The sequence below is a fragment of the Microcaecilia unicolor genome, chromosome 1 (assembly GCF_901765095.1).
Source record: "Microcaecilia unicolor chromosome 1, aMicUni1.1, whole genome shotgun sequence".
In the NCBI taxonomy this organism is placed as follows: domain Eukaryota; kingdom Metazoa; phylum Chordata; class Amphibia; order Gymnophiona; family Siphonopidae; genus Microcaecilia; species Microcaecilia unicolor.
The window spans coordinates 721,992,711-722,006,101 of record NC_044031.1 but is presented as its reverse complement, the minus strand read 5'-3'; the positions used below and the strand labels follow the sequence as shown (position 1 = coordinate 722,006,101).

Here is a 13,391-nt window from a genome sequence, read left to right as displayed (position 1 = left end):
TTCAGGTTCTTTGAATTACAGGCCTTGACATTTCGAGTCCCTGTTGTCCTAGCATTGTTTTCGGTGAGCCTGGTATCTAAGGATTCTCTGCTGTGAGAATAAAATGGCCTACTTGTCCTCAGAGAAAGCATAGTTACTCACCTGTAGCAGGCCAAGTTATGAAAATGAAGGGGAGACCAATACAGACCTGAACTTAGAAGTAAGTGTACTATGCTTGTGGAGGTGAAGCATTGAGATACTAAGTGACAGTTCACATAACTGAAATGTATACAAGATAAATGCTCTTGTTTTTTTCTGCATTTTGGAAGCTTCTTAAATAGAGGCACTAGTATTTTATTGGTAAATCCTCTCAGCTTGAAGTGACTACATAGATGGCTTTAAAAACTTTTTAAAAAGTAATTACATTGGGGTATGCAATATACATAAACAACATTTATTATGAAATTCCCTTTGCATTCTATTTGATCTTGACATTTTCTATCAGAACCAATCTCATCCAATAGAGTTTTGTTTGGCTCTGCAGGTTCAGAAATAGCCAGTCTAGTTCAAGCAGCAAGCAAAACCATAATTTATTAAAAAGTCTTCACCAGGTGAGGGCTGACAAGCCTCTTCCATTTCGTTTACCCCAAAAAGATAAGCAGATTCTCAATCGAAGCCCCAGGATGATCGAAGCGCACTCCTCAGACCTATGATTTTGCCACAAGAGAATTGCCTGAAAGGAGAGGCCTGTTCCAGATCACTGCATATACTTCTGCTCAATCACTTACTGCTTTTTTTTTAATCCTAAAGTTCCATATGGCAAGTAAAATAAGATGTGCTTTTCTGAGGGAACTTGTCAAAATATTTGTCTGAATGTTTCAGATTATTTCCATCTTAATTTCACAGCATGGCCCCAAAAAAGAATCTGTCTTATTTCAATCAAGGATTGCTGAAGAACCAAAACAAGAGTTATAAATGGATACTTCTAAAGAAAATAATTATTGTCATCATATATGTTTTCTCTAAGGTCCATATCAGATGGAAAAACAAAAGGCTCAAAACATTCTCCAATTAAACAGAGGGCCTCTTTTACAAAGCTGCTCTGCCGATTCTCGGTGTGGCAAATGAGAGGAAGACCGTTCAATTCCTATGGGCTTCTTCTCATTTACTGCGTGGGAATCGTTAGCATGGCTTTGTAAAAGAAGCCCAGAATTTTAGTTTGGCTTCCATTTATGCCTGGAAATAGACCATGATCACTGAAGTAAACTTCTTTTATGAATTTTGCCATGTGCACTCAAAATACATACTAGGATAAATGCCATTTTCAAAACAAGATATACAGCATCAAACACCATTTTTGTAGCCAAAAATTACATTTAAAAAAAAACTCACTTCAAGTGCCTACATCTCCTTATCCTGCCCACACATGCTTAGAACTTAATTTTGAAAATCATAATTGATGGATATTCAAAATATACTTGAGTTAAAAAAAACATATTGGGGACTTTCAGTGATAGTTAAAATCCATTGCTCAGTGATTTTACCATTTATAATTATACAAAAGTACACACTTAAAGTTAATATGTGATCATATTCAAATTATTCATGTATTCATGTTATGTTAACAATTTGATTATGAAAGCAGAAAAGGGAAACAGCATATCAAACACTTTACAGATGTCAATTATCAAATAGCTGTCATTGTTACTTCAGGCCAAGATGCAGCAACTTCCTTATGGGAGCTGGTCCTCCCCAGAGTCCACTAGAAGAGAATTTGAAAACAGTTTCATTAAACATCCTTTTTACTGTATAGAAGTAAATATCTCCTAGTGCTTTTCATAGGCAGGCATGCTAGTCTTCAGATCACAACTAGATTAAATCATTTATTGCTTTGTTGGTTCACTTAAGTATTTGCAAGAAAAGTTCAACGATCAAACTGTAGACAAAATCCTTTCATTGGACTAACATAATAGATTTGCAAGTAGTTTTTGAAAGCTATGTGCCATTCATTAGGCAACTCTGTTCTACATGAACATACAAGAACAGGATCGTACCTACTGAGTTAAGGAGACAGGATGTGCAGAGTGAACCAAGAATAATGATATGGGGCGCAGTAGTAAAACTGCAATTTATTCTGTGGGCAATTTGTAAATAGTACACACAGTTGCAAATTATGCTGTCAGTTTCATTGTACATACTCTATGCAAACATTTTCCAAGACAAATTATTCCCATTATTTCTTTTTGAAAATCACAAGTGTAAAACAAGTGAAAAAGTATGTGTGTATTTTGCACTTGTGCAGGCAGCAGTTAAAATAGCACACACAGACACACATTTGAAAATCAAATGTACTTAGCCTGTTTTCCTCCCCTGACCTAAAACTGCCCACAAAGTTCTTCTTTTAATGTGACTAAAAGTATATGTGCTATAATTTTAGCTGTCTTTGAGGATGTAAGAACCATGGTCTAAATCCCATCATACGGAGCTGTGTACTGAATGAACCAAACGAAAAACATGGATCCTTAAAAAAAAAAAAAAAAAGATTCTGGACTTGATATCCTACAGTGACATTTATGCAGGTCCTGTCAAATATTTAGCTTGGACCTGCATAAGATATTTATATAGGTCCCGCTTGAATATCAGCTGGGATCCACGGTCAGGTTACCCTGAATCTGATCCCCCTCTTAAAAAACAGAGTCTCAACCCTAAACCACTTCCCCTCAAGTCAAAGGTCCTCCCCTGAAATCCAATCCCCCTCCCCTAGGTCATAAGTACATAAGTAGTGCCATCAACCTCCTGATCCTACCTACAGCAATCTCCCCTTGCTCCAGCCCGTCGCAGCTCCATAGGCAAAATGGCTGTCATGATTTCTATTGGCAGTCTCATGATCTTAGGGATCACTGCAGACATTTTGCTTATGAAGCCATGATGAGTAACAGTGGGGGAGGGGATTGTTCTTGCCCTGACAACCCCTAGATCACCATGGATGTTAAACGAAGGCCCTTGGAGGGCCATTTGGGGGGTTAAAAGCCTTGGCCTAAGGGAATGGTGATCAGATTCAGGGGACCTTTGAGAGGATATGAAGAAGGGGGAGCAGAATCAGGAGGAACATCATGTGGGGGCGGATTCAGTTGTTGGTGTAGGGGACTGGATCACATGGGAGGAGAAAAGAGGGAGGGGCATTTCCTGGAGGAAAAGTCCATAGCCTACTATTGACACAGACATAGGGATGCCACTGCTTGCCCTGGGATTAGTAGTATGGAATACGTACATAAGTATTGCCATACTGGGAAAGACCAAAGGTCCATCAAGCCCAGCATCCTGTTTCCAACAGTGGCCAATCCAGGTCACAAATATCTGGCAATATCCCAAAAGAGTACAAAACATTATATACTGCTTATCCCAGAAATAGTGGATTTTCCCCAAGTCCATTTAATAATGGTCTATGGACTTTTTCTTTAGGAAGCTGTCCAAACCTTTTTTAAACTCCACTAAGCTATCCGCCTTTACCACATTCTCTGGCAATGAATTCCAGAGTTTAATTACACGTTGAGTGAAGAAACCTTTTCTCCGATTCGTTTTAAATTTACTACATTGTAGCTTCATTGCATGCCCCCTAGTCCTAATATTTTTGGAAAGCGTAAACAGACGCCTCACATCTACCCGTTCCACTCATTATTTTATAGGCCTCTATCATATCTCTCCTCGGCCGCCTTTTCTCCAAGCTGAAGAACCCTAGCCGCTTTAGCCTTTCCTCATAGGGAAGTCGTCCCATCCCCTTTATCATTTTCGTTGCCCTTCTCTGCACCTTTTCTACTTCCACTATATCTTTTTTGAAATACGACTACCAGAATTGAACACACTATTCGAGGTGCGGTCGCACCATGGAGCGATACAAAGGCATTATAACATCCTAATTTTTGTTTTCCATTCCTTTCCTAATAATACCTAACATTCTATTTGCTTTCTTAGCCATAGCAGCACACTGAGCAGAAGGTTTCAACGTATCATCAACGACGACACCTAGATCCCTTTCTTGGTCTGTGACTCCTAACGTGGAACCTTGCATGACGTAGCTATAATTCAGGTTCCTCTTTCCCACATGCATCACTTTCCACTTGCTCACATTAAATGTCATCTGCCATTTAGACGCCCAGTCTCCCAGTCTCGTAAGGTCCTCTTGTAATTTTTCACAATCCTCCTGTGATTTAATGACTTTGAATAACTTGGTGTCATCAGCAAATTTAATTACCTCACTAGTTACTCCCATCTCTAGGTCATTTACAATTATGTTAAAAATCAGCGGTCCCAGCACAGACCCCTGGGGAACCCCACTAACTACCCTTCCCCATTGAGAATACTGATCATTTAACCCTACTCTCTGTTTTTTTATCTTTTAACCAATTTTTAACCCACAATAGAACACTACCTCCTATCCCATGACTGTCCAATTTCCTCTGGAGTCTTTCATGAGGTACTTTGTCAAACACCTTCTGAAAATCCAGATACACAATATCAACCGGCTCACCTTTATCCACATGTTTGTTCATCCCTTCAAAGAAATGTAGTAGATTGGTGAGGCACTAGCCTAGTGGTTAGTGCAGTGGACTCTGATCCTGGGGAACTGGGTTCGATTCCCACTGCAGCTCCATGTGACTCTGGGCAAGTCACTTAACCCTCCATTGTCCCAGGTACAAATAAGTACCTGTATATAATATGTAAACCGCTTTGAATGTAGTTGGAAAAACTACAGAAAGGCGGTATTATAAGTCTCATTCCCTTTCCCCCCTAAATCCATGTTGACTGTCTCATTAATCCATGCTTTTGAATATGCTCTGTAATTTTGTTCTTTATAATAGTCTCTACCATTTTGCCCGGCACCAACGTCAGACTCACCGGTCTATAATTTCCCGGATCTCCTCTGGAATCTTTTTAAAAAAAATCGGTGTTACATTGGCCACCCTCCAATGTTCCGGTACCAAGCTCGATTTTAAGGATATATTACATATTACTAACAATAACTCCGCAGGATGTCAGACTCACAGAAACAGAAGCCTGCCCTTGCAGATCAGCAACGTGGCCGCGCCCGATAAGAGGACTTCGGCTGGCAGGGGTTGGAGACCCCTGCTGGAAAATGTACCCAACGGCGGCGGCGGGAAGAGGGGATCGAAAGGGTTGGTGCCGGGGGGGGGGGGGAGGGTAAAAAATGTGCCCTCTCACCTCCGCTCTGGACCCCCCTACCGCCGAAGTCTGGCTACGCCCCTGATTTACATCCCTGCAGAGTACATTGGTTTTGCTCATCCCTGTACATATTAGGAATATATGGGTGTCTCTAGCATTAGCGTGCACTAAAAACACTAGTGCGTCTTAGTAAACAAGGCCCTTAACCAATAATTACTTTTTAAATTATATCAGTGTTAGTGTTCTGTTGACATAATGACTTGGCTAACAGTTCTTGATGAATATAGAAAAATGAACTGCAGCAAGACATCACAATTATTTTATACTTAATAAATACAATGTGTAAATTGGCATTTCGATACTTACTTTAGCAATCCATACCAGTAAAGGAATGGCATCATATCAGCTTTCATATGGTACATGGTCCACCTTTCTTTGCTTTGATCAATGGGGAATGTTTCCAGTGGCTGAGCATTGTAGTCAAATTCTGCTAGTATCACTTTATTGTAGTTAGTAACAAGTGGACAGGAAGTATATCCATCATACTACAAACAATAAACAAATGTAAATCAGATTATACAGACATTAATAAAATGCATGCAAAAAAGATAAGGAGTGAGCCTTAGCAATGATGATTAGTGAGTCAAAAAAGTAAGTGAATACAGTTGCCATTGCTCCTCTATCAATCACTATTGCTTGGCATCGCTTCTTTACCATTCCTCATTTCCTCAGCTTGAAACAAGCAAATGTTTGGGGGGGGGGGGGGGGCTTTTCTCTTCCTAAAATTTTGGTGGTGTAATTACACCACCACATTTACACATGAAACACTAATGATGGACCATAACTCCTACATCTTTCTTAGACTCTGGAATAGTAATCTTTTGATATCTACATCAGGCTTCCAAAAAGGCTAGGAAATCTATGGAGCAGCCATTACAACACTAAGGGGTCTTTTACAAAGGTGCACTGGTGTTTTTAGCATGTGCTAAAAATTAGTATGCACTAAAGACACCCACAGGAATAAAATATCTTAGCATTTGGCGTGCGCTAAAAATGCTAGAGAACCTTTGTAAAAGGGGCCCTAACAGCAGTGGAAAGACTTGGATAACTGGCATGGAGCTGCCAATATTACAACCCCAACAAGCAACAGTTCTATCAAGATGGCAGATCACCATGTTTATAACCCTAAGACTGACGAGCATAACTGAAATATTTTTAGATGACAATGATGGGTACAGAGAAAGAGTTCCTAAACTTTCTCGGGTCACAGCACCCCTAGGCTACACATTTCCTTTCAGGTCTCCCCACCCCCACTGCCAATGGTATTGAGTCCTACCTTTGCTGGTGGGGATGCCTAAGCCCTGCCAGCTGAAGAGGTCCACTGCCCGAGGCCTGAGCTCCAGAGGAAATCAATGGCATGCTTCAGACACTGATGCTGGCATTCCCACACAAGCCTTCCTTTTCTTTTTCTTCATCCTTTCTATCCAGCGTCTGCCCTCCTTCGCTTCCCCTCCATCCAATGTCTACCTTCCTTCACTCCCCCCCCCCATCTAGCATCTACCCTCCTTCTCTCCCCCCTCCATCCAGCGTCTACCCTCCTTCTATTGACCAACCTTTCTCTCTCTCCCTCCCTTGTGCCCCAGGTCCAACGTCTCGTACAGCATCTCTCCCTTCTTCCCCTCCACCATCATTTCTCCCTCTCCACCCCCCCCCCCATGGACTCTCTCTCCCTCTCCTCCACCCCTATATGTCCAACATTTCTCCCTCTCCATGCATCATCTCTCTCCCCCCCCCATATACAAGATTTTTTCCCTTTCTCACCCCTCACCACCCCTTTGCTGCATCTCTCCCTCCCCCTCCACCCCAACAAATATGCTCCTCTCCTCCCTCATGCAGCATCTCTCCTTTCCTCATCACCCCTAGCTCATTTATGGGAATTTATATGCACCAAAAAGTTATAGAGAACTGATGAGAAAGACAACGGGACAAATTGTATGGGCCAACTGATCTTTCCCTGTCAACATTTACTATGTAATGTTGTTTTCTATAACAGCCTAACTCTTTTACCCCTTTACTCTGCTCATATGGGGGAAAACTGTTCTTGAAGCAGGGTCTTAACTACTGAACTCCTGATTTATTTCAGTGCCTTTATTTTGGCTAACCTTTCACAGAGCCATCAAAACATGCAGATCTGAAGGGAATATCTGATGCTAGCTACACCCAGAATTCTTATATAAGAAAATCAATAGAAATCAAACAAAATAAAACATGGAAAAGAAAATAAGATGATACCTTTTTTATTGGACATAATTTAATACATTTCTTGATTAGCTTTCGAAGGTCGCCCTTCAATAAGCATTTGCTTATTTCCGATCTGACGAAGAAGGGCAACCTTCGAAAGCTAATCAAGAAATGTATTAAGTTATGTCCAATAAAAAAGGTATCATCTTATTTTCTTTTCCATGTTTTATTTTGTTTGATTTCTATTGATAACCTTAAGAGTGGACTAACACGGCTACCACACTCCTCTACTTATATAAGAAAAGAAACCCTCCTGGGAGCAGCAGAATACAGGAACCAGAAAGACCAAACAGTAATCTATAGCAGAATTACCAATTTTAAATTCCACAAATGGAACCTTTCCTTTTAAGGAAACCATTCACAATACAGTTCACTTGTCTCAGTGTTCAGTAGACACTACTTTTAGTGCCAATTTTAAAGGTTGTTTTTCCCCTCTTTATCTGGACTTTTTCCAGATCTCTCTTTTCTGGTTGCATGCTTTTATTTAGACCTTTGCAGATTTAAATTCTTTCAAGGTATTTTACATATATATTTTTACTCATGTGCTATATACTGTGAGCTTTTTAATATATAAACCTAAGAACATAAAAATAGCCATACTGGATCACACCAATGATCCATCTAGTCCAGTATCCTACTTCCAACAGTGGCCAATTCAGGCTGTAAGTACCTGACAGAGCCCCAAATAGTAACAAGATTCGTACTACTGATCCCAGGGACAAGCAGTGGTTTTCCCTATGTCTATGTCAATGTTAGACTATGGACTATTCCTCCAGGACCTTGTCCAAACTTTTTTAAGCAAGATACATTAACTGCTGATACCACATCCTCTGGCAACGAGTTCTAGAGCTTGACTATTCGTCGAGAGAAAAAAAAATATTTCCTCCTGTTCATTTAAAAAGTAACATAGTAAATGACAGCAGATAAAGACCTTACGGTCCATCCAGTCTGCCCAACAAGATAAACCCATTTTACATGGTATGTGATACTTTATACCAGAGTTTGATTTGTCCTTGCCATTCTCAGGACACAGACCGTAAAAGTCTGCCCAGCACTGTTCTTGTACTAAAAGTTCTGAAGATTCTGGACTCCTAAAGAGAGTTACAAGATTCTGGAATCCCAATCAGTAGCAACATTCCATGTAGAACCCCAAAGAGTAATATGGAGGGGAATAATCGAATGGCACCGGCGAAATACATGGCCGGCGATGTATTTTGGCGGCGCCGCAAACAGCTGGCCAGACCCGTATTTTCAAAAAAGATGGCCAGCCATCTTTTGTTTCGATAATACGGTTCCGGCCAGCCAAATGCATTGGATTTGGCCGGGGTTTGAGATGGCCAGCTTCGTTTTTTAGCGATAATGGAAAGTTATGTCAGCCATCTCAAAGCCGGCCAAATTCAAGGCATTTGGCCGTGGGAGGAGCTAGTATTTTCAGTGCAATGGCCCCCCCTGACATGCCAGGACAGCAACCGGCCACCCTAGGGGTCACTGCAGTGGCCTTCAGAAAGCTCCCATGTGCATAGCTCCTTTACTTTGGGAACTGACCCCCCCCCCCCCCCCAAACCCTCACCAAAAGCCCATACAACACATTCTGCTCTCATGGAGGTGGGTATGACATTTGAGGCTGGCATACAGGCTGGCAAAAAAGGTTTATGTTTTTATATTTTTAGTATGGGAGGGGATTGGTGACCACAGGGGGAGTATGGGCAGGTGATCCCCGATTCCCTCCGGTGGTCATCTGGTCATTTAGGGCACTTTTTTGGGACTTGGTCGTGAAAAAAAAAGGTCCAAAGAAAGTGACCTAAATGTTCGCTAAACACGGCTAATTTTTTTCGATTATCGATGAAAGCCGGCCATTTTTTGTTCAGCCCATAATCACGCCCCAGTCCCGCCTTCACCACGCCTCCGACATGGCCTCGTCAATTTTGGCCGGCTCCGCGACGGAGTTCAGTTAAACACGGCCAAAAATTGGCTTTCGATTATACCAATTTGGCCGCTTTTAGAAGATGGCCGGCCACCTCCCAATTTGTGTCGGAAGATGGCCGGCTATCACTTTCGAAAATAAGCTGGATAGTAACATAGTAAATGACGGCAGATAATGATCTTACGGTCCATCCATTCTGCCCAAAAAGATAAACTCATTTACATAGTATGTGATACTTTATATGTATACCCAAGTTTGATTTGTTCTTGCCATTCTCATGGCACAGACTGTAAAAGTCTGCCCAGCACTTGTCTTGCACTAAACGTTCTGAAGCTAACATCAAAGCCCCTTAAAATTTACACTCCAGCCCATCCATATCTATTCAGTTACAATAAGTAGTACCATGTAACTTCCTTGAGTGTCCCTTAGTCTTTGTACTTTTTGAAAGAGTAAAAAAAAAAAATTTTGATTTTACGTTTACCCATTCTACACCACTGAGTATTTTGTAGACCTCTTATCATATCCCACTCCCAGCCGTCTCTTTTCCAGGCTGAAGAGTCCTAACCTTTTAAGCATTTCTTTATGTGAGAGGAGTTCTATCCCCTTAATCATTTTGATTGTCCTTCTTTGAACCTTTTCTAATTTTTAAGAAACAGCAACAAGAACAGCACACAGTACTCAAGGTGTGGTCGCACCATAAAGCAATACAGAGGCATTATATTATTCTTATTATTTTCTCTCTCTTTCCTAATAATTCCTAGCATTCTACTTGCTTTTTTGGCCGCTGCAACACACTAGGCAGAAACTTTCAGTGTATTGTCCACAATGACATCTAGATCTTTTTCTTGGGTGCTGACTCCTAGGATGGAACCTAGCATCAAATAACTATGATTTGGATTATTTTTTCCAATGTGCATTACTTTGCACTTGTCTATACAAAATCTTACCTGCCATTTAGATGCCCAGTTTTCCAACTTCCTAAGGTCTTCCTGCAATTTTTCATAATCTGCATGCAGGGTCGCCAAGAGGGGGGGAGGGTGGGCAAAATTCCCCAGGCCCGGGCCTCCAATAGGGGCCCGGCGCCAGGGTCTCTCTCTCTCCTGCTCCTGAAGGGACCCAAGTGATCGCATCCCAACAGGTGCAAGAGACAGAAAACTCCGGCACCGGGCTCCCCTTGGACGCTGGGGAGGACCTGGAGGAGCAGACACTGCAGGGCTTCCTCCAGCACTGCTCTTCTGCCCATTGCTTGTTGAGTGGCTGCTTTTCCTCTCAGGCATGCATGCTCAGTTTTGAAACAGAGTATGCCCTGAGAGAAAAAGCAGCAGCAGGGACAGCCAATCGGCAGAGTGAAGAGTCAGCACTGGAGGAAGACGTCTTCTGCTAGCACCCCGCAAGCCAAGGAATTTCAATTGCGGCAGTGATCCAGGGGGGACGGCAGCAGCGACGATTGTGTGTGTGTGTGGGGGGGCAGCAGTAGATGATGATTGTGGGGGGGGGGGGGGGCCCTGCCCCGGGCCCGGTTCTGTCTCTTGGCGGTCCTGTCCACATGTGTTTTAACAACTTTCAAAAGAGTGTGTCATCTGCAAATTTAGGGCCCTGTTTACTAAGCTGCGCTATAGGTGCACTAGTGGTTTTAGCGTGTGCTAAAAACACTAGTGCACCTTAGTAAACAGGGTCCTTAATCACCTCACTCATCATTCCCATTTCCAGATCATTAATAAATGTGTTAAATAGCACCAATCCCAGGACAGATCTCTGGGGCACTCCAGTATTCACCCTCCTCCACTGAGAGAATTGGCCATTTAACCCTACCTTCCATTTTCTATTCATCAACCACTTCCTAATCCATAACAGAACATTCCCTCCAATCCCATGGGTTTTTACAGAAAAGGAATATCAGTATAAATAACTGTTATATCAAGTCTTTTAAAGAAAAGAATTCTCAGACAATACTCCCTGGCAAGGGACGAGTCCCTTTTAAGTAAATACCGTTTGCAGAGCAGATTGTTGCTCGCTTTCAGCGCTGTGACAGTTTTACAGATATTTGTGGTCAAATGGCAAAATTTGTTTTATTTACAACTAGTAAAAAAGCCCCGTTTCTGATGCAAATGAAACGGGGGCTAGCAAGGTTTTCTTCAGAGTGTGCATGTGGGAGTGTGTGTGTCCCTGCCCTCTGCCCTCTCTCCCTTCCCCTGTGCTGTCTGTCCCCTCCCCCCTCCCAGTCGAGTCCTTCAGTGCTGTGTTTGTGATACAGAGAGAGTGAGGGCCGTTTGCCCTCTCTCCCCTCCCCCCTTCACTGTTACAGAGAGAGCGATTTGGTGCTGTGCTGTGTTTTCTTTCACTGTTTGTGTTAGAGAGGGCGGGGCAGACACTCATGGGGAAAACGGATATCTCTGCCACTTCACACTTCTGGCTGGAGGCTTCATTTAGAACGTTGGTGGTGCCTTTTATATATAGAGATATTTAAAATGGCATAGGAAACATCATGTACCGACAGCACTGCTTGCAGTTAACTGCTTTAAAAAATGTTAGTTAATGCTATAGTCAGAGACTGATCGATAACATACCCATTGCATGTATTAAAAAAAAAAAAAAAAAAAAAGACATCTCTAGATATATTCCCTTATTTTGTTTAAACTCTTTACTTAAGTCCAAGTACAAGAGTTTAAACAAAATAAGGGAATATGTCTAGAGATGTCTTTTTTTTTTAAACTTGATTTAGGGGTCCTTTTACCAAGCTGTGGTAAAAGGACCTCTATGGTGGTGTTGGTGTGTGGGTTTGCTGCACACCAAGGCCCCATTTTACTGTAGTGGATAAAAGGACTTTAAAAAAAATGGAAATGGCTGTGCTATTGTTCCTCGGCAGAGGTGGAGAGAGTGGGAGCAAGCGGTGTGAGTGCAGTGCACACGAGTTTTGCAGTAGTATGGTCGGAGTTAGTATGTGGAGGAAACTTGGTTTGAATTTCATAGAGTTCACCTTTGGTTATAATTCTGCTTAATGTGTGTACTCTGTGAACATCCTTTGTGACACCTGCAGCAGACAACCTTGTGCGTCGAAACATGGACCGTGTTGGGTCCCTTGAATAATCAATATAGTGTTTTCATCAACATCATCTCCTGAGTTGGTTTAGTCTGTGGTCAGCCTCTACTCCTTTTGTACTGTGCGGTAAGTTAAGCATTTGCCACATGGCCATTTTTCTTGGCGATCCCTTACCGCCTCCTATTTAGGAGCGCAGTAAGGGCTCCACGCTAACCCATATGTAACTGGGTAGTGCGTGGCACTGCTCAGTTACCACTGGGTAAGACACCAGTGCTATAGAAACTAAATTATTCCTTGAGTGCCGGAAATGGTGCACGGTAGGGTCGATTTGTCGAGCACCGTTGCCACAGTACACCTACTGCTGCTTTGTTAAAAGGGCCTCTTAAAGATTTAAGGACTTGCTGCTACACTGCAATGTTTTCAGGACTTTGGATGGGGAAGAGAGTAGAGATGGGATAGGCACTTGAGTTGATTGGTTGGAATGGAGAGTGAGTGAGTGGTAAATGGAAACTGTTCTTTAAAGCTGTCAGGTTTCTGGATCCAATGGAGGCTGGGCGTTGGGTTCCTTTTGTAACTGGTAATATTTGGTTTGTTAGTGCATTGCTAGAAACTGTATGGGACCCTCCTTGGAATGTGTCAGGGGTCAACTGACCTATAAAAAGAGCAAAAATTCTGCAAAAACTCAAAAAGAAAGGTGTATGTGTAGCCTTCTTAGAAATACATCTTACAGATTCAGAGCATCAGAAATTAACGTGTAGCTGGGTGGGTGAAGTGCTGTACTCCTCGGGGACTACCTATAGAGCAGGAGTGGCCATATTGCTAAGCAAATTAGTTACTATCCAGGTGCATTGGGTATTAAAAGATAATGAAGGCAGATATGTCTTGCTCCAGCTGATAATTCAGAATAAATAACCAGTCATCCTTAATTTGTATGCCCCCAATATCTTTAGTTTACCTTTTTTTCAA

General features: G+C 42.1%; 1 protein-coding gene across 2 annotated transcripts in view; it reads right to left on the bottom strand.

Annotated features, from left to right (window-relative positions):
• Positions 1-412: 412 nt before the first annotated feature.
• SQOR (sulfide quinone oxidoreductase) overlaps positions 413-13,391 on the bottom strand; it is an 82,578-nt gene continuing 69,599 nt past the window's right edge. Inside the window, exons 9-10 of one of the 2 annotated variants that reach the window (XM_030189582.1) lie at positions 5,527-5,705; positions 413-1,741 (exon numbers count right to left, since the gene is read on the bottom strand). In XM_030189582.1, the coding sequence (XP_030045442.1) occupies positions 1,684-1,741; positions 5,527-5,705 (237 nt within the window). In that variant the 3' untranslated portion in view covers positions 413-1,683. Of the gene's footprint in view, positions 1,742-5,526; positions 5,706-13,391 lie in introns of those variants that run through there. The other variant, XM_030189583.1, reaches the window with a different exon arrangement.